Source organism: Ipomoea nil, unplaced genomic scaffold, assembly GCF_001879475.1.
Source record: "Ipomoea nil cultivar Tokyo-kokei standard unplaced genomic scaffold, Asagao_1.1 scaffold1416, whole genome shotgun sequence".
NCBI classification, from domain to species: Eukaryota; Viridiplantae; Streptophyta; class Magnoliopsida; order Solanales; family Convolvulaceae; genus Ipomoea; species Ipomoea nil.
Genome location: NW_017617844.1, coordinates 2,066,284 through 2,092,801, shown reverse-complemented (window position 1 = coordinate 2,092,801; position 26,518 = coordinate 2,066,284). Strand labels below are relative to the sequence as shown.

Here is a 26,518-nt window from a genome sequence, read left to right as displayed (position 1 = left end):
AATAACATTAGAATGACATTTTAAGTGGTTATTTTGTGGTACAATTATCAGTGGGGTCCACTTCCGGTTTGGGTCGGGTCAAAGTGAGATATATATATATATATATATATATATATATATATATATATATTATCTATATCAGTGAGGTTTTGGAGGACCCCGTTTGGACTATGTCCTCTCGGATGAAAGTTATGGACATTGCAGTCCCAGTATATGTAACGCGGTGTATTCCCACGTTATGAGGTTGGAAACTACCCGCCAGGCTTGGAATCCTGGTCAGGGGGTGTGCACGCTATTAGTTCGATACCTGATTCCACAGAGTTTGAGCATAGAACGAAGAGAGTAGTTCGGTGGACGAGCAGAGTATTAGGTCGGCTAGACGCCGTGGCCAAATAGATTCGTTCACAATATGGTGAAGTTCCTACCTCGTCCATTTATAAAGAAAGTGAGTCATTGCGACTCTAAGAAAAGAAAGAAAGGAAGTGAGTCATTGCGACTCTAAGAAAGAAAGAAAGAAAGCAAGCAAGAGACCTCCACAGAAAGTATTCTATATTACAAACGAGTATATGAGTATACTTATAGTATTGCACGAGATTGCATTTGAGTATAGTATTGCACGAGTTTGCATTTGAGTATAGTATTGCACGAGATTGCATTTGAGTATAGTATTGCACGAGATTGCATTTGAGTATAGTATTGCATGAGATTGCATAATGAGAATGATTAATCGAGGTTGTATATCGAGCATGATTGCTTTAGTTACATTTTGATGTCTTACATATCCAGTTTGCATGATGAGAACTTGAAAGCATGAAGATATTTTCGTATTGGTTGTTAGTATGAATTTGACTGATAACATGAGTTAGCTATTATGAGATTTGTTATGAGAAATATGTGTTGGTATATTTATGTTGATGAGTTGTTTATATTTGAAGCATGGGTGTTGATATTATAGGTTGCGAGCAAATAGAAAGCCTGTGATGTATCTAAAGTTGTCTAAGTGTTAGGTTGCTTGATTAAGTTTGTGAACAAATGTTTTTCCAAAGTGTATACTATAGTACTTTACAGGGTTGAGTGTGGTTATACTTAGCTTCATGCTAACGAGTGTTTTCCTACTTGTCTATGTGTTGTTTTGCAAAACCCCTTTCAGGTGGGCCCAGCGTTGGATAGATGATCTAGTTAGACTAGCTTAGTAGATCTAGTAGTCTAAACTCTTAGTATTATTATCATGATGTTATTTTGATGGATTTGTAGACGTATGATGTTTATGTTTGATGTTAAACTTCGGGGTGTTTTTCCCCCTTATGACATTTAATTAAGTAATATGAATGTTAGCTTGGTTTATTGTTTCAGTTCCATCTTTAGCCTGTGCAATCACCATGGAGTGGTGGTTGTGGCGGTGACATTCCCACTAGTTTATTTATTAAGTTGATTATCCGCTGCTTAGTTTACGTAAATTTCGGTTTTAGAATTGTAATTAAGATTAAGAAAAGTGGGGTGTTACAATAGGCTCTCTCGCACGCAGGGGAGGGGGGGGGGGGTGTAAATTAAATCCCATAGTGAGTTTGAAAAGGCTTGATTCAGGCTCAAACTCGTGCACGTCGGCACTTACGGGTATGAATGCCGTCCAGAAAGTGGCAGGCCTTGGGGGTTAAGTTATGCCAACTTTCCGAACGCTAGTCCTCCAGATAGAGTGGCTCGGTACGTGTATGTACTGTTCACCCGGGCTAAGTTATGCCAACTTTTCGACACATAGCTATTGAAGTGGTCCGGAACGGAGCGCTGCGGTTCGTCTCAGCAGTGAACGCCGGTCTTTCGGATGGAGCAGCTCGTCCGCTCAATGGTGAACCTTCACGCGGTAGATGTCATCCGGATCGGAACGGCCCGAGAGTGGTTCATCTCTACCGGAACAGTACGTGTCTGTACTGTTCATCAAATGACTATTTGTAGGATTAATTCAGCTGTTACGAAATTAATTCTATATTAATTCCAGAATTAATCTCCATGTTAAATGGTCAGTTTTGAAGGTTATAATCTGATTTTAAATTGGATTTAATGCCCGTGTTGAATGCTATTTACAACTCAGTCTTCTATATAAGTTTGTTATTGGGGCAATAGATTAACAAGCAAAAAAAAGTAGACACGACACACACACTAGATTTTACTCTCTCAAAACTCTGCTCCTACTCCGTTCTTGCAGATTGTGTTCTGCCCGTGCTCTAGTTTGCCAGGTTCGTTCGTTTGGGTGCTCAAACGTCGAATCGTAGTACGTTTTATCCTAGGAAGCCTAGGACACAACGCTCCTAGCACTTTTGGGAGGTGACAAATAAGGTTTAAAAGAAAAAAGGGTGTTTTGCTCGACTCGTATTTACCACTCTTCTTCATTTCTTTCTTCTCCGGTTTTGGGATTATGCTTTTAAGCAATAAATCCTTACTTCGTTTCCTTTTGGTTGGAATTATAATCTGTGGATTATAACTTCCATTTTTGGTTGATATAAATATTTTTCGTAGATATATATATATATATATATATATATATATATATATATATATATATATATATAGAGGATATATATCGAATAATATTTTATATACTTTCATGTGTATATATAAATATTATTTGGCGATATTAAATCGACTTCGGTTCATTATTTCCAACAGTAACTGCATTGGCGCAATCCGACTCCAGTTTCGCTATGGAGAGACCGCGATCTTTTAACAAATGGGGCTCACTGTTATGATTTGATTCTCATTCCTATTTCCTAGCTAGTGTGTGAATTCATGAACCAAACACAACCTTAGATAAGAGGGATGTTTTCAAAAATACAAACGATTTGCTCAATCGTTATATCGTGGACCAGGTTCCAAAGTGCACTGTGGATCTTGGTCCAATACACAAAATTTGACTTCATAAGGTACATAATTCATGTTCATAATGTACAAAATTCATATTCATAATACACATACACATAAACACGATATAATGAACATGAATTCTGTGCATTATGAACATGAATTCTGTGTATTATATAGCTGAGGACACATAAACATTTGACATAATACACATAATTCATGTTTATTATATCGTGTTTATGTGTATGTGTATTATAAATGAATTCTGTGCATTATGAACTTGAATTTTGTACCTTATAAAATCAAATTCTGTGTATTAGACAAGGGTCCACAATGCACTGTTGACCCTGGTCCACGATATAATTTGTTCGATTTGCCTATGGGCTGTTATGATATATAAGTACATATTTATAGTTTTTTAAATTTAAAACATCACATCATACATCGTATATTCAATTTTCCATACTCTGCTGCTGTAAACTATAATTAGAGCATCCATAATAGTTGAGATATTTCGCGATTTTTGAGGAGTTTTTGTAAATGTGATTAGGAAAGAGAATGTGGGAGGGGAGAGAAAAAAGAAATTAAAAAAAAAAACAAAAGGTAATGTGTCAGGCGCACCTGACGCGCCAGAGTGACACTCTTCTGTTTCCCTCATGCGTACACACCAAGTTTCTTTATTTGTTTTTATTTCAGTGTGGACCCACAATTCTACCACCCTTTGCAGGAGAAATAACTCCACAAATAACTACACCCCACATCTCTAAATAACTCCATTCAAATTTTTTTGACCGACAATAACCCCAAATAACTTCTATGGATGCTCTCAAAGCATGCATACATTATATTAGCATATAATATACTAATATAAGATTATGGCGTTTAAGTCAAAAATAAGATTAATTTACAAATTAAACACTATATTTTAATTAATATCTTTTAGTAGAGTTGCACTGCACGCTGTGATATGGAATGAAAGTTGATTTTATTGGAGAGTGTCAGTTTGAGGTTTGAAGAGGATGAGTGTGTCATTTGCATTCTTCTGTAGTTTTTCCAACCTAGAATTGCCCATGGCAACCCTTTGATCGAGCCAGCCAATGATGTCAAAAAACACGGTGTCGATGTTCTCAGGCAACTCCCCGTAGGTTAGAGAATGCCACATTCCGGGATACAATTTCAGGGTCTTGTCTCTGCTCGAAGCTTTTTCATGCAATAGTTTGCTTACCGATGGATCCGTAACTATGTCCTCCTCCCCATGTGTCACTATAAATGGCAACGTCACCTGTTTAACCACAACTTATTTAGATACAATAATGGGGAGATTATTACATTTAATCACCTTATTTATTTATTGGAGTTAACAATTTAGGGAAAATTATATTCTCAAATAAATCATTAAACTTTAAACGAAAATTAATTAAGTCCATGAACTTTTAAAAGTTGTCATTGGATACATTAAGTTGCTATTTTGGTGCATATGGGCCCAATAAGCTTGTTATCCATGGGTAATTAAGATTCCGTTTAGAGTTCCGACGGTAAATCGGTGAAAGGTTATGATTGCCTCATCACTGAAGAAGACAACTGCACCATTTTGTTCAAAAGAAGAAGGCAAAGACACCGATGAGGTCGCCTTTTTAAACTAAGGAAGAAGGTGGCATCAAGGTCGTCTTCTTCAACTGAGGAAGAGGGCAACCGGTGTTGCCTTCTAATTCTTCAAAAGGAGACAATGTCGAGGTCGCCTTCTTCAACTGAGGAAGAAGACGGCATTCACCTTCTTCGGAGGAGGAAGAAGGCGACGTTCGTGCTTTTTCCCCTGAGAAAGAAGGCGACATTGGTTGTCTTCTTCAACTTAGGAAGAAGGCAGCAATCGCTTTCTTCTTGAAGAAGGCAATGAACATCGCCTATATCTTCAGAGGAAGAAGGCGATGATCACTCTTCTTCATCTGAGAAATAAGGTGACCGATGTCCCCATCTTCTTCAGTTGAAGAAGGCAATGCCAGTTGCCTTCTTTAGTGATGAGTTAACCGTTGACAGTCTACAAGTCACCGATTTTATCGTCAGGACCTTAATTATCGGATATTACTGGTTACTTGGCTTTGATGTATCAAAATGACAAGTTAATATGTTCAATTGCAACTGTTGAAAGTTCAGAGACCTAATTGATTTTTTGTATACAGTTTAATGGGTTTATTTGACGATTTTCTCAACATTTTATTATGCTTAAAAACTCTAGATTTTTAGTTAAAAAGAGAGTTAAAAAAAATCCTTCATTGTTATAATTATTAGGACGCTATGTATTTGAGTTAGATTATGACTCTCTATCCTAGTCTCCCTGTGATCCCCTCACTATATATATTCTTGTATCCTGTATCTTTGTAATTAAGTTTATTCAATACAATACATTCAGTTCTCATCTGGTATCAGTTAGCTAGGGTTTTTTTTTTCTCTAAAAAAAACCAGTCTTCTTCCCAGAGTTCACGACTTTTTCTTTCTTCGTGCCAAAATTCACAGTTTACAATTTGGATGCAAAGTTCACAATTTACAATTTGGATGCAAATTCCAGCTACATACAAATCTTCCACCGCAACAAACTGATGAGTAGCATGACGCAGACGAAGCTGTTGCCACGCAATCTGATCCGATGTACCTATTTATGATCCGATCTGCCATAGTACGAGATCTGACGTATACGAATTTGCTGACAATTTCTGAAATCATGCAACAAGGTGATGGCAGTTGGAATCGTGGCAATCCGCATCGCGGTCAGCAGTGTGGCAGACGTGGCTTTAATCTTCAGTGTCAAATTTGTAATGGTTTCAGTCAAACGGGAGCCAATTGTTTTCAATGCTTTGATATGCAATGTCAAATTTGTAATGGTTTCGGTCACACAGGAACCAATTTTTTTCGGCGTTATTCAGGGGCTCCGGGTTCTCAGGATAATTTGGTGTTTCAGGATGGTTTGGGTGCTAAAACCTCGTCAAATTCTCATACTTGGTTTCCAAACACTGGACCCACAAATCATGCAACTCCAGACATAGCTTTCCTTTCTACCTCGGAGAAATACACTGGTAATAACACTGTACGTGTCAGTGATGGTATGGGCCGGTCTATTAGTCGTGTTGGTCATGCTACTTTTGATACCCCTTCTAGGTCTTTTAAGATGTCTAATATTTTGTATGTCCATGTCTTGTCTGCTTCTTTACTTTATGTTCAGCGTTTTGCTTCTGATAATCAATTATTCTTTGAGTTTCATCATTTTTTCTTTGTCGTGAAGGATATCACCACCAAGGCAGTGTTATTTCAGGGCAATAGTTCTGGTGGGCTCTACCCCTTGCCAGTGTCTCGTTTTACTCCGCCTGCGTTCCTGTCAGCACGAGCCTCTGCTTTCGTCTGGCACAACCATCTTGGTCATCTACATCAGCGTGTTCTTAGCCGTGTCTTGTAGTCCTGTTCGGTTAGTGGGTCTAGTAAGTCTCTTAGTGATACTTCAATTCGTTGTGTTCTGGATGCCAGCTAGGAAAATCTTCACATTTTCCCTTGCCACGTGTTGAGTCTTCTAGTTCTGACATTCTTGATTTAGTTTACACTTATATTTGGGGTCCTGCCCCAATTCTTTCATCTAGTGGACATCGTTACTTTGTCATATTTGTGGATGACCACTCTCGTTTTAGATAGCTTTTTCCAATGCGCTTAAAATATTATCTATATGATATTTTTGAGCGTTTCCGTGTCATGGTTGAGCGTTCCTTTTCTTATAAAATAAAAGCTATACCGTCTGATTTGTGTGCTGAGTATAAAAAGTTACATTCTTTGTTTCTGCAGTTAGGTATTAATCATAGACAATCTTGTGCATATATTCATGAACAGAATGGTCGTGCTAAAAGAAAACATAGGCATATTATTGAAACTGGATTAAATCTCTTGGCTCATGCCTCTGTTCCATCTAGGTTTTGGGATTTTACCTTTGAAACTGCTGTTTATTTGATAAATAGAATGTCATCCAGTGTCTTGAATAATTCCAGTCCTCATCTTATGCTGCATAAATCCCCTTCGTCTTATTCTTTTCTTCGTGTCTTTGGTTGTCTATGCTATCCTCACTTGAGACCTAACAATCTTCATAAAATGTCCTACATATCCTCTCCGTGTGTCTTTATAGGTTATCCTGACTCTTTTTGGGGGTATAGGTGCATGGAATTACAGACTAATAAGATATATATTTGCAGGCATGTACGGTTTGATGAGGTAGTTTTCCCCTTTGCTACTAAGACTGTTTGCAGGTACATCCAGTTCCACAGGCTCATCATTGGGCTGAATCCATTTTGCAGCCATGTCATGACACGTCAGCTGTACCTATGGATTCTGTACAACAAGTTTCGACTGCTCCTATGGCGGCTAATAGACGGGCACGTGGCCGTCCACGTGGTCGCTCTACAAAGCCAACCACACGGACTCATGCCATGACCACTAGGAGTCGGTCTCGTGCTCCTCCTGCGGTCCTAACTACACAGGTTTGTCTTACTGAGCCCACTTGTTATATACAGACAGTTAACGTATCCCGAGTGCCGTGAGATAATGGATCAAGAGTTCAATACTCTTCTACAGAATCAGACATGGTGCATAGTTTCTTCTAGAATAGATATAAATGTTATTGGTTGTAAGTGGATGTTTCGCACGAAAAGAAAAGCTGATGGTTCAATTGAGAGATACAAGGCTAGATTAGTAGCAAAAGGCCAGGGTTCAATCAGGTTCCTGGTCAAGATTTCTTTGATACATTCAGCCGGTGGTAAAACCCACTACTAGTACTGTCAAAGCGAGCTGGCCCACCCCACCGCGGGCCTAATTTCTAGCGGGATTTTGCAGGCCGGCCCGTTAGGCCCCCGGGTTAGGGTTCATACAACCCTAACCTGCCCCACGCGGGTTAGCGGGCCCCGCGGGATTCTTCTTCATTTTTTTTTATTTTTTATAATTCAACTAGGTAAAGTAATAAACTATGCATTAAACCAAAATTGCCAGGAGTCCATTAAAAATAAAAATGGTCTTCAAAAAAAATTAAAAAAATAAATACTAGAAATCAATGGAGCATGGAGGTCGATGCCAAATGGCGGAATGGGGGCTACGGCTTGCGAAGCGAGACGACCTGCGTACTAGCGAAGTGGCAGTTGCAGCTAGGCTGGAGGTTGGAGCAGCGTATAACGTATTGGCGACCCTGGAGTGGTGGCTACTGTCGTGGTTCGCGAGGCTGGTGGCGTCGCTACTTGCTAGTTGCTGGAGGCTGGACGCACGACGATGCTTCTTCTTTGTATTTTGTTTTTTATTTTTTATTTTTTACTTCCCTCTGTAAATAGTGGAGTTAATACACACCCTTTCCATCTCACCTTTCCTTTCCAATTTGGCAGATCTACGATTGAATACAACCAAGATCCTTAATATACACTCCCACCATCAACAGTGCTCTCTTCTCCCAATGGCCACACCGCCTTCATCCAACTACTCTGCTCTCGTAAGCTATTGAACACGTGATTCCATCCCCATCCCTATCCAAAATATATGTATGTGAATACGTATAAGCTTCTCGATTCTTGATTTTCCGGTCAATGGCAGCCATTTGTCGATTTAGTGAATTATTTCTTGGCGCACACTGATTCTTGTTGCTACTACACAAAACCCTCCCTCAATAATCAATAATCAATCAGGCTGCTTCTTTCTTTAGTGTTTAGGATTAGGATTAGTCCGGTTAGATATCTCATTATTCTCATATACTATTACTATATTTTTATTTTTAAATATGGCTTGGCCCGCGGGCCATGTTTTTTGTAGCGCTAACCTGCCCCACCGCAATGCAGGTGCGGGCCAGTCCGCGGGCTTCGTCCCACTTTGACAGTACTACCCACTACTATCAGGTTACTCTTACCTTTGGCTTTATCCTTTGGTTGGGTCATTGGACATCTTGATGTTCATAATGCCTTTTTGAATGGTAACTTAACAGAAACTGTGTATATGCGCCAGTCCCCTAGATATACTGATACTCAGTTTCCTAACCATGTCTGTCTGCTGAAACAATCCTTGTATGGCTTAAAAAAGGCTCCTAAAGCTTGGTTTAATCGCCTACACACGTTCCTTCTATCCATTGGGTTTAAAGCATCAAAGACAGATGTGTCATTATTCTATTATTCGCAGGCTTCTCACATTGTGTATCTATTAGTTTATGTTGATGATATACTTGTGATGGAGAGTGATTAGAATCTAGTCAATGTTTTGCTATCAAAATTGTCAACTGCTTTCAAAATTAGGGATCTTGGTGAACCTGGATTTTTCCTTGGAATTGAAACAGTTAAATGTGATGATGGAATATTGCTTTCTCAGAAAAGATACATGACAAATATTCTAAAACGTGCTGGTATGACAGACTGTATTTAAATCTCTATCTACTCCTATTCCTGTCTTGAAATTTGTTCCTTTCAATACAGATTTGTATGATCATCCTACTCAGTATAGGAGTTTAGCTGGGGCACTACAATACCTCACGATCACAGGGTCTGACTTGTCCTTTGCAGTCAATCAACTTTGTCAACATATGTATGCTCCTACAATCTCACATTGGGAACAACTGAAACGTGTCCTAAGGTATGTTAAGGGAACTATTACTTATGGTCTACGTATAATGAAGTCAGCATCTAGAGAACTTCATGCATTTTCCGATTCTAATTGGGCTGGCTGTCCTGAAGACCGTAAGTCAACTAGTGATTATGCTGTGTTTCTTGGGTTCAATATTGTATCTTGGGTTCAATATTGTATCTTAGGTTCAATATTATATATTGGGTTTGTAAGAAACAAAGAACTGTTGCTAGATCTTCTACTGAGGCTGAGTATAAGGCTCTAACAGATGTCTGTGCGGAGGTAATCTAGATTCTATCATTGCTGTGCGAGATCAATGTTCCAAATATCCATGTTCCTAAGTTGTGGTGTGACAATCTTGGTGCTATATACATGTGTGCAAATCCAATTTTCCATGCTCGCACCAAACATGTGGAGATCGATTATCATTTTGTTAGAAACAGGGTTGCTTCTGGAGATATTCAAGTAAATTTCATTTCAACCAAAGATCAACTTGCTGATATTTTTACTACAGCTCTAACTGGCCGTAGATTTTCTTTTCTTAGCTTAGACACAAGCTACATGTTACTAGTATACCCTGTACTTGAGGGGGAATATTAGGCCTCTATGTATTTGAGTTAGATTATTACTCCTATCGTAGTGTCCATGTGATTCCCTCACTATATATATTCATGTATCTTTGTAATTAAGTTTATTCAATACAATACATTCCGTTCTGATCTCATCATAATTGCCATCACTTATTGAATGTAGTTAGTCACACCAGCCACCAACAAATTAAACGTCATCGAAAAACTCGACCGAACCATGATATGCAGTTCAGATTAATGAAGATATTGTCTACGGACAGAAGAGCCGCAATAGTTACTCAGGTGGTATGCAAGACTTCTCAAACAGAGTCAGCCTTGGATAGCCAGATTATTAACAACATCAAAGAAGCTTCAGGTTCCTCCGATGAATTCAGCTTCAATCTTGTAACACAGTTTGCGATTCAAGTTTCTTTTAGCATTGCTAGGAAAGTTGTTTCTCTGTCTGACTGTAAAGAATGTTTTATCATTTTATCGATCTTTATTGTAACTGTTTCAACTTATGATTAATGAATTAGCTCTTTATTTAAAAAAAAAAAAAAAAAAAAAAAAAAAAAAAAAACTCGACTGACTAGTTCGTTAGACATGTTAACACCGTTAGTTTGAAATATATAGCCTTGGTTGTCAAAAACTTTCTAGCAATCATGCACATTCGCTTATATTTCTGCTATTAGTAAAACCCAAAAGTCAGGTTTATAAGCAACTAAGCACGTTGTATGAGTTATAATAACAGATATTGATTTATACATCACAATATTTAACTATATATTAATATACAGTGTTGCAAAATTCCCGTCTAGGTATCGATCGGCCGCCTAGCGTATCACCTAGGTCTCCTAAGCACCGACTAGGCGATCTTTTGATCTGAGGCCTATTAGATATTGTTCAAACTCTAAATGTTTTTTAGATTAATATTTAATATTTTAATATTAACTATTAAAGTATTAAATAATTTATAATTATTAGTCTTTAAAAAATTAAAATATTTTAAACAATTTTTTTAAAAATAAAAAAATAATAATACAAAATACACGGACTCTTAAGTGACAACTAATCGCCGCCTAGACGCTTGAGGAGCGCCAAACAATTTTTTCAGCCATGTTAATATATATATTAAAATAAAAAAATTAGTCTACTCTCGATGAAAATTAAACCTTCCATCTCGATCATGTAAAAAATATGTCTCCTCCAAACGTGAGCGATATCGCAACTTTTAGTACTAAGCTTAAATGCATATATGTATCATCAAATTGATAAATAATATACCATATTAATGTTGAAATATATATATATTGTTGTAAAAATGAAGAAATAATTTTGCATGTACTTGTAACTGACCTCATCAAGTCTTCTCTCCAAATCCAGGCTGACGGAGAGCAATTGGTAGCCAGTTTGCAGTCGGGGTCGGCCCTTGTAGCACAGTGGGTTGGACCTAACCTGCATATCATCAGATCAATAGTTATTGCGTGGACCTGGTATGCACATCTATCACATTTTCTGTTCATTGATCAAATCAACTTTTTAATTTTTGTTTATTTTTTTTAGTATTTTTACTTATTTTTAATTTTTTTTATATTTAATAGTACTTTTACTGTAATTTTTAAATATATAAATTTTGTATACTAATATTAAACTTAATATTATGAAAAATTATATTGAATTAAAAATAACTTCAATCAAACTTTTCAACTGAATCAGTCATATAAAATGAGATGGAGGGAATCTTTTTTTTTTTTTTTTTTTTTTTTTTTGCATCTATACAACTCCAACTCATTTCTAAAATATTACAATAATAATAATAATAATAATAATAATAATAATAATAATAATAACTATTGAATCTGCTTTTCACGCACCCAGCTGGCGTCATGCTAAGACACGGCACTATGCCTTCTATGCGACAAATCTTTTCTTATTCTCTGAAACAATAGGTCTCACAAAAAAAAAAACTAAAATAATAGGAAAATAAAAAACTCTCAAAAAATATACCATCCCATTTGTTCAAACACAACTCCATAATTTTTTCTCCTACAAAAATTAATTCAAAATACACTAATGGAATTGTCCTAAGTCAAGTCGTCTGTTTTGTTTTGTTCCACTTTTTTCCCATTCTCTAATGATGTGATTGGCGTTTCCACTCATTTGACGACTCGGTCAGTAGAATCCATAAGCCGCCAGAAGCGGACGATTGACCAGTGGAGTCGTTGCCATGTTTTGGAATTTTTATGTCGTTAGCATATATTCTAAGGTTTTTTTTTTAGAACTTGCAAATATTATTTAAGTGTATTGTGTGTATTATTGGGTAAATCTTAACGTGATCTTAGTTAGCAAAGAACGACAAGAATGTAAACTAGTCTAAATTGTCTATAGTTAACTAACTCAAACCGAAAAAGTTAATAGGCAGCTTCGACTGAAATCGAACTTAAAATTTTGGGTGTGTTCGATTGATGAGTTTTGTCCATAGGAATGAGTATGAAAGTGATTGTTATTGTTTAGTTGATATGTTTTTTGAACACTACTATGGGTTTCGAATACCTCATGAATTAAAAAACTCATACCAAATAAAATAAGAGTTTCATTCTCAAGCACTACTATGTATTAGTAACCATTCTCATTCCACCATACTACCAAACATGTTAAATACTTTCACCAAAATCCATTACTATTACCAAGTATTTGATACCCATTTTGATTTCTATGTACGAACCAAACACACCCATTATAATTATAAAATTAACAGTTTTACCAACTTGGTTGATGTTGCTATTCATATTCTAATGTTTTTTCTACGTGGATTTTCGTCAAAATTGGGCATCGGGCATTATTGATTTAGCTTGGCAATCAAGAAAATAATAATTAAAAAAATTGTAAATAAACAATTATATATTTAATTACCTCTTTTCTTATTGCTGGGTCCCTGAAGGCAGCATCAATGATATCTTGAGTTGGAATGATCTTCCAAGTGGGAATGATTTTGCTAAGCTTTTTTAAAACACTCAATACTATTGCTGGTGGCTTCATTTCCTCTGCAATCTGCAAGTGGGAGTGGGACAACCACATCATCTTTCATCATTTCATCAAACAATTAATATCTATAATATGTAACAATTCAAATTTGTATTAAATTTTCAACAATAAATTTTACAATTTCTTTCACAAATAACATTTCATATACAACTATATAAGTATTATAATATTTACATTAGAATTACACATTATAAGCCTCACAATTCTAATTCTAAGTATCATAATATTAATCATTAGTAACCATCATTTTACCCTAAATAGTAGCATAATTTCACATATAAATTAAATATAATAATATCTATTATAAGTAACAGTTTATTTATTTCAAATTAGTATTAAATTTTTTGTAATATGTATTATGATTTCTGATCCATAATAAATAACAAACAACTATTCTAAATTCGACTGGTTTTCATGGATTAAGATCCGTGAAATGATCTCATCACACAACTACACAAGTGTGACTCATATCTTTTTACTGTGAGTATTTAATATATGGAAAATACTTTGTTCTCCTCCTAAAATTTCTCTTGACATGACTTATAATTATTGAGTGTAATGAATTGATTGACCTACTCATTTGTTATCGAAGACTAAATCATCCAATGAAATAATAATATCCTCTATCTTTTATTTCTCATAAGGGTATTATAAATATGGTTGATTAAAGAAAGATAATAAGGTGTAGTAGTAGTGCACACACCTTGCACATTGGTGCCACAAGGACAGCACCATCCCAAAAATGAGGCTTTTTTCTATGTAAGAGAAGAGCCATAGCTCCTCCCATTGATTCTCCCACCAATATCCTCATCCTTTTCACATTTTCTTGCCTCTCTGCAACATCTCATCACAAAATAATAATAATTCAGAAGATTAATGAATAAAATGTTAAAGTATGCTTTTATTTATTTATATATTTCAAGTCATTGACAGCTAACATATATGTGCGCCCACCTACATTATCATAACAGAAATACAATGTCACATTGTAATAACATAGTACAATGATTTTGTTTGATAATTAGCTATTCGTGAGTAGCAAAGAATAATGGGATAGATGTTCGACAATTAGCTAACATCTAATAGGTGATAACAAATTGTGTTAGTCATTTTGACTAGTTGATAGTATTAATTAGATGGTTATAGAAAAATGTTTGGTATATTAGTTGTTTACTTTTAACATATTATTACACATAAAATGACCTATAAAAGTATAAGTATATTGTGCTATTTACTTAATTATTAAATTAAATTAGTCATGGGTATGAGCTCAAGTGGAGACAGTATTGATTTTATGTACTTCAATAGGATGAGAAAGTAGATATAAACAAATATTATATAGTAACAGAGCCACTACTAGTACTAAAAAATATATATTATGCTATTTACTTAATTATTAAATTACATTACAATTATTATTATTCTTCCAAAAGGCTGAACCCCAACCCTAAGGGCCCCCCACACCCCGACTACCCATGAGTCAATGAGAATCAATCTTATCCATTAAAAAAATAGATCTATTGATGAGATTAATTGGAGGCTTAAAAATGTGTATGTGCATATTAGACATTATGATGTGTGTATATTAAGCATGTCCATATGTTGCACAAACACATGCTTAACATGCACAAATCATAATGCGCAAAATGCACACGCGCATTTTTAATCTCTCCAATTAATCTCATCCATAGATCTATTTTTTAATGGATGAGATTGATTCCCATGAACTCATGGAAAGGTTAATTCCCATATATATATATATATATATATATATATATATATATATATATATTTACAATCAAATGAGATAGCATCTTCCTGTGAGACTGTGAGACACAACGTGAATGCCCACCGTGAGTGTGTGAGCTTAGCCCAACATGACTTACATGAGTGCACAGAGTTTAGTGTGTGTGTATTTGTAAAGTAGACTATGTGCATTATTCACGTTGTCTCACAATCTCATAGGAAGATGTTGTCTCATATATATATATATATATATATATATATATATATATATATATATATATAGGTTCAAATGAGAACAACACTTCTTCTAAAAAGTGAAAACTAATCTTAACTATCCATTAAAATTCATCTTGTTTAGAATTTTAGTAAAAAATATATACTAGGCTATCCAATTTTATAATTATTAAAATCTTTCAAGTTTGAAATATTTATAAGGAAAATACTACATAGACTCTCATTTCTTACTCCCTCTCACAAATCCTTGATGTAGATACTTTTTCTGGACCCACATGATAAAAATATAGTGTTTGCCTGTAAAAATAGTAATGGAGTAGAATTTAAGAGTACATGTAGTAGAACTCTATTTATAAAACTAACCTACCATTTTCTTTATTTTTATTTTTTAGTCACCTTTCACAATCGATCTACCTAAATAAGTAGATCAAATTAGTCTATACCTTTTACTTGATCATGAGAACTTATTTTCACCATAACTCTCTACTATGTATATATATGGATAACTTTCAAGAATGTAGCTTTTTTGGTTACCACATATATTGGAGTAATGTTGAGAGCAATCCGTGACAACAGCATCAAAGCTGGGGACGAATCCCTGAAGACCTTCTGACTTCCCGTGCCCTTCATAGTCCATTCCGTACACTGCGTACCCTGCGTTAACCAGCCTCGTTGCTGTACCTGCGTGCACTTTCTACTATACATTCAAAAACGTATACGTATACTGTACTGCCAAAAATACATACGTATACGTATCGGAAAACAAAATACTATACGTATTTAGTTGCGAATTAAGGATGGGAGTAGATGGACCTTTCATGGAAACACTGCACTCCATGGCGTATCCATGGCAGAGGAAGATCAAAGCCTTTGGCTCGCAGCTTCTTGGCACCCATCTGCACGTGAAAAGCTTCATTCCTCGCGAACTCCTCACCATTTCCTGGATGGATTTAACCTTATTAAAAGAAGAAGAAGAAGAAGAAGGAGAGAGAGAGAGAGAGAGAGAGAGAGAGAGAGAGAGATTGAAGGTTATATATAGGAGAAGTGATGACCAACTACCTCTTCATATATGATACTGCTGGTTTCATCTTCAGTAATAGCCTGTAGAAAATATGATCCAAAAAGAGAGCAAAAGATGGTGAGTGGGGGTGGAGCAAAGGGAAAATGGAAGTGTAAATTAATTCATTTGGCCGGGTTGATGATGAAAACATGTACCATGAGAATTGAAGGGTGTGTAGGCACTGAGATTTCAAGAAATTTAAGCTTGAGAGAGAGAGAGAGAGAGAGAGGGTGGGGGTTGGGGGAGAGAATCAGACATACAATGGTTTGAGACCTTGAGTGTGTTTATATATACACACACTTAAAGTCAAAACTAACTGCTGAAGAGAAAACTTTTTTCTTTTTTAGAGTACTACTAATTTTGTGTAAGTTCATATTAATCTCATTCATTGATTCAGTCCGCCACTTGATTTTTTATTTTTTATTTTTATAAATGTAGTGGCATTATGATAATTTTGTTTTTGAGTGCATTTTCTCCTTCTCCCAATGCATATTTTTTTCTTTTTCGAATGCATATTTTTGTCTCTTTTAGAGCACAAACTCTCCCTTCGAGTGCATACTGTTGCGAATTCCAATGCACAAATTTGGACCACTGCAAACTTCACGAACACATTCCATTTTATGTTTTCATTCTCATGCAAAGCTCGTCTATAATTTTTGTTGAAGATCCTGTATTGGTCATAAATTAAAAACAACCATACAAATTAGCAAATACATACCATTAAGGTTGACATACTAGCCAAACATTGTTTATTAGAGTTAATACCACAAATGGTCCTATGACTATTGGGGTACGGTAGTACTCCTTTTAGTCCTTGACTTTTAATTCGATCAAAACACATACCTGGACTTTTATTTTTGATCACAAATAGTCATCCGTTAGTCTTTCTATTAAGTGAGTGTTAAATTTAAAGGTATTATCGTAAAATCAAAGAAAAGAATAAAATAGTTAACAACAAGTCCATTTGAGCTACCTTTCTTGATGCTGCAATTCAGAAATGCAAACAAGCAAATCATAACCAAGATAAGATAACAGACAGGGAAAATAAAAATAGACTTATCAGGGAATTGAAAGACACCATGCGGAACCCCAAAAGCTTTGAGCCTTTCATTAACAATTGCTAAAGCAGGTCCCTGAATATCTCTCAAGTTTTTGATCACCTACACAAGGCAACAAAGCAAACCCAAAAAAAATTTATTAGGGTTCCAGCTAATTCAGAGAAGAGATCTTTCACCACTGGAATGGGAAACTTATTTTTCACAGTGATACTATTCAGTGCTCTATAATCCACACAAAACCTCCATGTATTATCTTTTTTTGGAACCAATAGAACAGGTGAGGCAAAAGGTGATGCACTCTCAGTAATAACCCCAGTTTGCAGCATCTCTTCTACTAACTTCTCTATGACATTCTTTTGATCAAAGGAGTACCTATAAGGCTTTATATTCATAGGTTGGGATCCAGCTAATAGGGGAATTGAGTGGTCATACATCCTCTTTGGAGGTAGAGTCTTAGGTTCATCAAACAACTCCCTAAACTCTTGTAGTATAACATTTAGCTCCTTGCAATCAGTTTCACCCTCCATCCTGAAGCAAACATTCTGACCCAACTCAGGGTCCTCACTAGTCAGTCCTGCACCATGAATAAAAAAATCCAAATATTCCATGTTTTTGCCATTTCTTAAGGTCCCCTTTTGTCATAGCTTGTAACCTGTTTGATTCCATAGACATCCCTTTCAACAACACTTTCTTACCCTCTTTAATGAAGGAAATGCCCAAGGGTCTAGTGTGGAGTTGGATAGGAGCATATTGGTCTATCCAATCCATACCTAGGACCATGTCACATCCCCCAAGCTTTAAGAGTCTAAAATCTTTCTCAAATGCCTCTCCTTGAACCTGCCAAGACAGACCTCTGCAAATGGTATCACATCTCATTTGCTCCCCATTGGCTACAGTCACATTCAGTGTTTGAGCTCTTTCAGGAACAACCCTTAGTTGTGTGAGAATTTTGGGGTCCAGAAAACTATGGGTACTCCCACTGTCCACAAGGATTATGACTGACTGTTTGTGGATTGCCCCTAGCAACTTGATGGTGTTAGACCCTCCTTCCCCATCATAGCATGGAAGGAAATTTCAACCATTTCAACCTGCTCTTTGGAGTCAGGGTTCTCTTGTTCATCCATGCTCAATTCATTTGTTGCATCTTGGAATTCACATTACTTAATATTGTAGAGGGTGGATCCTTTACACCTATGCCCTGACTGCCATGATTCAAAGCATTTAAAACATTTGTTTTGCTCTCTGAGCTGTGTTCAAGACTTCCCATTCTTAGGCCCTTTTGCTGTACTACTCAAGCTGTTGGAAGCAGTGGTGTAACAACCCAAAATTCTATTTTATAAATTCAATTTTAAGAAATTCCAAAATCGCCATTTTCACTCCATTAAAATTTTTTGCGATCAATTGGTGTTTGAATAAAATTATTTTAGTCATATTTTAAATTAATTCGACATCAAAATTTATCTTATTCAAAATTAGTAAAATCTCGAGTACTTCGCGTACTAAGTTTTAAATCGAGAAATTTATCTGAGTGAGACCGGGAGAATTCAAAAAGATTTTAAACAAGGGTTCATCTAATTTGCTTTTTGAGAAAATTCATTTTCAACCCCAAAGTATTCAAAGTTAGCATTTCTAGCCTTTGGACCATGGAGTATGGTGAACCACTAGCCTCCACCTTTGTCTGATGTTTTAATTCAGAGCCAATAAGATTGTTCCTTTCATCAACCAATTATAAGAAGATCTTCTAGGTTTTTGGACACTATAAAACTCACCTCTTCCATTCTTAATTTCCTGATCTTCCCTACCTAGCAGCTCAGCAAGAAACCAAAGGAAAACACAGTACGTGTTCCTAGGCCAATCTCATCCATTCTTTTTCCTTTAAGGTTTTCATCCTCCTTCGCTTCAATCTTTGAGTTTGGTTAGGTTTGGCTTGTGTTGTTAGTGGTGTCTAGATGGTGTTTGGATTGGTGTTGAGTAGTATGGAGGCTGAGGTTCACACAAGGAAGAAGAAGAAGATGCAACAAGAGGTATAACCCCATGGATTCCTTCTTGAATTTGGCTCTGTGAAGCCTTTATATTGAGTAGAAATGAGTAGAATCTATGAGATTTTGTTGTGTTTATACTTAGAAGTGATCTAGTATTTGTATGTGAGTTGTAGAGATTGTTTTGGACTTGTTTGGATTGAGTTTTGCATATGAGAAAGCCTTCTAGTGCACACACAGTGTGCACCAGATCAGACTAACGGCCCTAGCCATGACCCATCTGGAGGGCCGCCAGCTAGAGCCGTGGTTGCACGGGACTAGGGCACGCCCCTAGAGGAGGGCCGCCGCCTAGTCCCGGTGGAGTAGCGGGGTACATGGGCCGGACCATGAGGAGTCCCGCCCCAGGTCCCTGACTTTGATTCTAAGAAGAATCTGTCCCGTGGTCGGGCCCTTGTGGCTCAGCTACGTGTCGTTTCGAGCCGAGTGTTACGGGCCCTTGTGGCTCGGCTCTTCAGGGCCGTCTCGACGCACGTTTTGGCTTTGATTTCATTGAATTTGGATTAAAAATGAGTATGTTATGAAGGTTTTATTGAAGATTTGCTACACAGAGTATATATATTTGCTAGTTTACTGTGTATGAAGAATTATTTGACTATGTGATCTGATGATGTTTTTATTGAGTAAAGAAGCATGATCATTTGAGAATATGATTTATTATGAAAGCATGACCAGATTGTGATATTTGATCAATGAGAAGTGAAACATATTTTGTTGATAGAATTTATAGAATTTGCTATATTGCAAACCGAGCATGACGTTACATTCTTAAGTATTTCATGTTATTTTATACATGGTTTAGAAGCATGTTATAGAGAATTTTGACATTTCACATGTGTCATATTTCAAAAATACATAAGGGGCCAACGTGAGCCCAAAAATACTTTCAAAAACCATAAGCATGTGGTATATCATTCTTTGATGCATTGAGAAGTAGTAGAGTTGTTGCATGCATGAGATTGATGCATGAGAGATATATTTATGTATTATCTATATCGGTGAGGTTTTGGAGGATACAGTTTGGACTATGTCCTCTCGGGATTTATTTATGGACATTGCGGTCCCAGTATATGTAACGCGGCGTATTCCCACGTTACGAGATCGGAAACTGCCCACCAGGCTTGGAATCCTGGTTAGGGTGTGTGCTCACTAAGAGTTCGATACCTGATTCCACAGAGATAGAACCACGAGATTGGTTCCGTAGACGGTAGGAGACATTGGGTCGGATTTATGCCGTTCCCAATTGGATAATTCACGCATCGGTGAAATCCTAAGCCGACTACGAGTAAAAGAAAGAAGAGAGTCAAAAGAGACTCAAGAGAAAGAAAGTGAGTCAAAAGAGACTCAAGAGAAAGAAAACGAGTCAAGATAGACTCAAGAGAAAGAAAACGAGTCAAGAGAGACTCAAAAGTAAGAAAGATACCTCCACAATATATATATATATATATATATATATATATATAGTATTGCACAAGATTGCATATTAGTATGTTTATAGTATTGCACGAGATTGCATATGAGTATGATTATAGTATTGCACAAGATTGCATATGAGTATGATGTATAAGTATTGCACGAGATTGCATATGTGTATGTTTATAGTATTGCACGAGATTACATATGAGTATGAGTATATTGTTGCATGAGATTGCATATGAGTATGTTTTTAGTATTGCACGAGATTGCATATGAGTATGTTTATAGTATTGCACAAGATTGCATATGAGTATGATGTATAAGTATTGCACGAGATTGCATATGTGTAACACCCCCGATTTTTACCACATTTTTAAAACTTAAAAGCATAGAAAAACATATAATCATCAAAACAAAAAGCAACGGAAGCTATATAAAATCGGGGCGAGTTATGCCACGCCTATCTCAGACATAAGAGCACAGGCGGAAAAATATATCAATCCAACAAAGCATAAAGAGTCAAGGCACACAGGCCGCTAACTAGACTCACAGGCCAACAAAACATAACGTCTACACAGGCAGCTAATCTATCTAGCGATTCACGTCTAGCACTCTCAGACATCTACTCAAAACCTGTAGAACATGGAAAATAACATGGGGATAACACTGGTCAGCGAATCTTGCTGGTAACCCATCAATACGCGTTAAATAACATATATAGATAAGTATAAACAATCCATTTTGAAACGGAATACAGTATATATCATTTCAAAACCAAGGAGAGAAGTCAACTTCAAAGACTCATCAAATCACTCACAAAAGAAAGAGGAATCACCTTCCTCACAACAATGACAATACAACAAACATGAAAGACAAACAACGTAACTCAGGATGCATTCTACTGATCACAAAGTAGAATACATCAAGACGTGCTCATAAGCAAAAAATTCACATTCACACAGTGGCAATTACATGCCATAGTGACAACTACATGTCATGAGTATCATAGTTCCAACATTATGCCCTGTTCCAACCTTATGTCTACCTTTGGACTTATTTCAGTTCTAACCGTTACCTCCTAGTGCCACCCTGTACTTCTGAGTCCAACCTTTTGCCTCCAGGGACCATCGTCCCCCCACCTACATCCCTATTCACTGCCGAACTCTCAGTACACGAGGGTACCATTAAATATCATATCAGAAAACTGCCAAACTCGTGAGCAAAGCTCAAGTAACAAACCACCAATCTCAATCATAATCACACACAAGATCATCATCATAACCAAGAAGACTAAGACTCAACAATCGTCTTAATCAAGTATCAACAAAGGTACAACGATTTACATACGACCATATCATAGGAATCAATAAAGAGATCACAATAAAGACATGAGCCCGTACTCAATCAACAAAGGATTCCAATCTGACACCAAATGATTGTCAACACTAATTGGCAATCTCTATTTGAAGGAACAAACCACACATACTACCATATCAACATCAAACTAGCATGCTTATCAAATGGGTAAACCAAAACTAGTTCCAAAGAACGTTCATGACTCACATTAGTCCAACGAATCACAAAATTGGACCCTTAGCACGATTCATGACACCAAATCCTACATGGATTCCTAACATGCCGTTCTAGACATACGAAACATCAAGAAGACTCACAAATAGCCCAATAAAACAACATCGGGAGGTCAAAACATCAATACCGACACAAAAGAATCACGGGAAACAAATCCCCGCACATCACCAGCAGTGTACCCTGCGAGTGGGGCCACGGGTGGACAACCACCCGCGGGTACATACACCCGAGGAACTCTTTCCCCGCAAGTGGGGCGGCGGGTAGGGCCCTGCCCGCCATTTCGCCCGTGGGTATACCCTGTACACCATAATTATCCCTTCGGGGATTTTCAACAAAAATGCCAAGTTCAAGTCCAAAACACCCAAAATCTCACACACAACAACAATATGACTTGAACCCAAGAAATACCCAAGCAATGGCATTCAAGAACCCTAAGAACAAGCTCTAAAAATGCATCACCACAAGACAATGCATCAAATCTCACAAATCAACACAAGAATCACAAGTAGAAGCCAAGAAATCATCATATAAGTAAGAAAATAGGTTTTGTAAAGCATGTGTTACCTTTGTAGCCTATTAACTTCCTCTTTTCACCCTTAGATAGCCTTTTCCTAAAGCTCCTCATCCACACCAACTTCATACACAAACCAAAAGACAACAAAGATCCTATCTTTAGAAAAAGACACCTAAAAGAAGGTTAAAAACATCAAAGGACCAAGGATCTTACCCTCCCCTATGCTCAAGATGAAGAAAGTAGGAATCTTGGGAGACAAACTTGCAAGACTTGGATGCTCAAATTCTAGCTTGGAGAAGAAGCTAAACCATTTTAGAGAGAGACTAGAAGTTTTTGTGTTTTAGGTTGAAGGGTGAGTGAAATGAAGGAGTATTTCTATGTTAGCTAGAATCACAAACCGTAGGTGAGAAAGACATTCTTACCCTTACTAATGTTAGAAAGAAAAGGGAACAAGGGCACAACTCAATAAGTACAAGGTATAACCCTTTGACTTAAGTGACTAGTCAAAATCTAGTCCCTCGACTATTAAATTTCAGGATTTGTAGGAATAGATTAGCAAAGAGACTTGGATTAATTCTTTAATTAATCCTTGATTAGTGTTTGGATTTACGGGGTGTCACATCCTCTCCCCCTAACAAGAAGCTTCGTCCCCGAAGGTTGGGCATGACAAGTTCAATCAAACGGGTAACAATGAATCAACAATGTGACAAAAGGAAGCAAGGATACCATTAACCAAAACTTCAAGGATCCAAAAGGGGTAAGGTTTTCAAGAATCAAGAAATATAGGGTTTCAAAAGGTCACAAAAGAAGTTTCTCAAGCAACACCAACACCAACATCACCTTACAAATAGCTAGGAACCTCATACACCACACTTAGACTCAAAACAACTAGATTCTAACAAAGCAAAGCAACTAAACCAACTACCCAAACAACAAACTAACCACCAAGGCAAACATGAGAAAACAACTGAGCACAGCCAACAAGCAACAACTACAAAACGGCAACAACAAACGAGAGAGGAAAACGAGTTTACCCCTACTCTGGCCTAAGAGGAATCATCCTCCGAATCCTCGGCGTCCTCGTCCGAGTCTTCCTCAGTTCCACCACGGCTAGAACCGGCCTCCAACCTATCTAACTTCTGATTAACGGTGACAAACTGAGCCTTCATGAAAGAGAAGCCTTCCTCAATCACCCGATTTTGCTGACGAAGGAGGGTCACCACACACTCCTCGTGTGTCATAGCATCATGCTCCTTTTTGGTCCTCACTTCCTTCCTCCTTACATTCTCTTCGCTTTCAGAGTCGCTCTCCTCGACCTCTTCTGCTCCTTCTCCTTCTTCTTCCTCTTCTCTCTCTTCTTTGCCTTCGTTCTCAGCATCTCCACCCAAGCTCTGAATCGCTAGGTTCAACTTTCCAACAGGAATCTCAAGCTCTTCAACTAACGAACTCCTCTCGGCAGGGGCTTTCCTTGCAACCTCCTCAAGAGTGATGTAGTCACCATCATCCAGCTGAAACAGGTTGCAACTGCGGAGATTTGTGGCATCTAGAACCATCTTGCCCACCGGCTTGGGCACACATCCTTCAACACTCACTCCTTTCCTAACGAAGATCCAGCTTATCACCATGCCATAAGGCAAACTCTTCCGGTTATGATCTCTACAGTAGACCATATGTTGCAACATCAACACAGGCAAGTTGAACTTCACCTTGTATTTCAGACAAAAAGCAAAAGTGCACTCCAGTTTACCCAACAAACGACTCTTACAGTTATTAGGCAACAAACAGTCTGAAACGAGCATGACCAAAACCTTTTGCTCGGCAGAAAGCCACTTCCTCTCCAGCCTCGTGGCCTGGGTGAACTCACTAGTTCTTCCCAACAGGTAACTCAGATAATTCTGATAACTCATGTTGCTTGTCTCAATCCAACAGTCACCACTATACTATGAGACTCCCGTAGTCGTCAAACTCAAAAGCTGAGCCAATCGCTTTTCGGTCAAGACAATTTTTACACCTCCCACCTTAGAGGTAACTTCCAACTTCCCACCATCTTTGGTCACACACATGTGACGGTAGAATTCTTTTACCAAACTCGGGTATGTCTCGGTCCTAATGGCGAGATACCCATCCAACAAACCTTGGTAATTCAACAACTCGAACAAAGAATCCGAAAAAAGAGTCGGGATCAAAAGCTTTACCTTCCAAGACTAGGTAATGGGCATCCACCCATTCCACCATTCTCGCGGATTTAGAGCTCCTAGGCATGATCTGAGATGACTCAAAACCAATAAAGACTCAACTTCTCCCTTTCTCTCTTCTTCTTCCTTCTCGGCTTTTTGGCGATTCCGGTGGTGGGTCACGGACTCACGGCGGCCACGGGTGGCAAAGGCTGGCGCGATGGTGGCGTGCTCCGGCGTCTTCAGACAACGACCGGCGGTGGTGATCGACGGGCAGGGTGGTGCGACGGGTGGGGTGGGTTTTGGCTGCTACCTTGCCGGTAGAGGAGAAGAAAAGAGAGGGAGGGTTTTGGGAAATTTTGGGGAAAAGAAGATTTTAATTTGGGGATTTTTGGGGTAAGTTGAAAATTATAGGTTAAAAGAAATTTAAGTGGAAAAGGGTTTAAGAAACACAATTGGTTTAGATGGTCCAAATGTTGGGTTAGAAACTTGGAGGTTCGGGTTTGAAACTCATTAGTTACAAATTAAACTCTTTTTAACTTTTTAGGCTTAACTAATTAGCTTGGACGACACAAAGGAGTGAGGTTTGAATTAATTGTACACATAAAGCTCCAGGATTAGAATTAACATTAACATAAGGGAAACACAAGAAAGACACACTCTCAAGGTAAAAGGTAGGCTTAAGAAAGATTACCTGCCGACTCTTCCTCCACCAAACCCTCAGTCTCGGCCTACGACCGACCCATTACGAACACTCTACCCGGAGGCCTTGTCCCTGTCACACCTCGCCAGGAACTCCCTCCCGAAGGTCCACTAGGTCTCGCATTGGATGGCAAGGCTCTTTGATTAGCTTGGAGAGGGCACTCGAAAGCCTTGTGACTCCTTTCCCCGCACTTGAAACACCGAAGTGCGTTCCCTTGGAAATCCTTCCCAACGTGGTCCTTCCCACATCTCTTGCATCCGAAAGGCCTCTCTTTTTCTCCACCTTCGACCCGAGTCGATCCTTGAGGCGGGGGAGGTGCGGGTCTGGCTCTAAAATATTGTCTCGGCTTCTTGTAACTGTGGGACCCACTTCCTTCACTTCTCTTCTTGGTGAACTCAAAAGACCCTCGCTGAAGTTGTTGCACTCGATGCAAATCAGTTGCGCTCAGATAGGCTTCGTTCAGCGTCCTTGGCTTGCTCACAGTTAACGCCTTCCGGGCTTCGTAGTTGAGCCCCACCACAAACTTCTCGAACTTTGCCAACTCGGTGGGAACCAACGTCCGAGCAAAACGGGCGAGCTCAATGAAGCGCTTGTGGTACTCTACCATAGATGACGACCCCTGCTGAAGATCTCAGAACTCCTCGTACATGGCCACTCTAACGTGAGATGGGTAGAACCTCTCTCTCAACTTGTCCTTCAGGGCTAAGCAGTCGAAACCAGGCTCTTCTTGGCACGCGGGACTCTCGTGCACCCACCAGAGATCGGCCTCGTGACTGAAGTAGAAAGAAGCCAACTCCACGCGGCTATCCTAGGACATCCCACAACGGCGAAGACTGGTGGCCTATGCCCCGAAACTAAGCATCCCACGTCTCGATTCCCGGCAGGCAGCGGGGGAGGAGCAGGGT

General features: G+C 38.0%; 2 protein-coding genes across 2 annotated transcripts; both read right to left on the bottom strand.

The window, feature by feature from the left end:
• Positions 1 to 3,756: 3,756 nt before the first annotated feature.
• LOC109186987 (caffeoylshikimate esterase-like) lies at positions 3,757 to 16,374 on the bottom strand. The gene is made up of 8 exons (XM_019337149.1): positions 16,278 to 16,374; positions 16,122 to 16,163; positions 15,876 to 16,002; positions 15,597 to 15,743; positions 13,786 to 13,916; positions 12,951 to 13,088; positions 11,394 to 11,492; positions 3,757 to 4,135 (listed from the first exon to the last, which is right to left on the bottom strand). The coding sequence occupies exons 1-8, from the start codon at positions 16,278 to 16,280 to the stop codon at positions 3,839 to 3,841; spliced, it is 984 nt and encodes a 327-aa protein (XP_019192694.1). The 5' UTR covers positions 16,281 to 16,374; the 3' UTR covers positions 3,757 to 3,838.
• Positions 16,375 to 25,641: 9,267 nt separating this feature from the next.
• LOC109187036 lies at positions 25,642 to 26,220 on the bottom strand. The gene has a single exon (XM_019337192.1). It carries the CDS (start codon positions 26,218 to 26,220, stop codon positions 25,642 to 25,644), a length of 579 nt encoding a protein of 192 aa, XP_019192737.1.
• Between the last annotated feature and the right edge of the window lie 298 nt (positions 26,221 to 26,518).

Excerpts from the sequence above, each read along its gene's own strand:
- LOC109186987 (XM_019337149.1), bottom strand. Across the intron at positions 13,917-15,596 it reads ACATTACTCCAATATATGTG|AGAGGCAAGAAAATGTGAAA; the intron begins GTAACCAAAAAA and ends GAGATGTTGCAG. Across the intron at positions 4,136-11,393 it reads TGGAGAGAAGACTTGATGAG|GTGACGTTGCCATTTATAGT; the intron begins GTCAGTTACAAG and ends GTGGTTAAACAG.
- LOC109187036 (XM_019337192.1), bottom strand. The coding sequence starts at position 26,220 with ATGGTAGAGTACCACAAGCGCTTCATTGAGCTCGCCCGTTTTGCTCGG.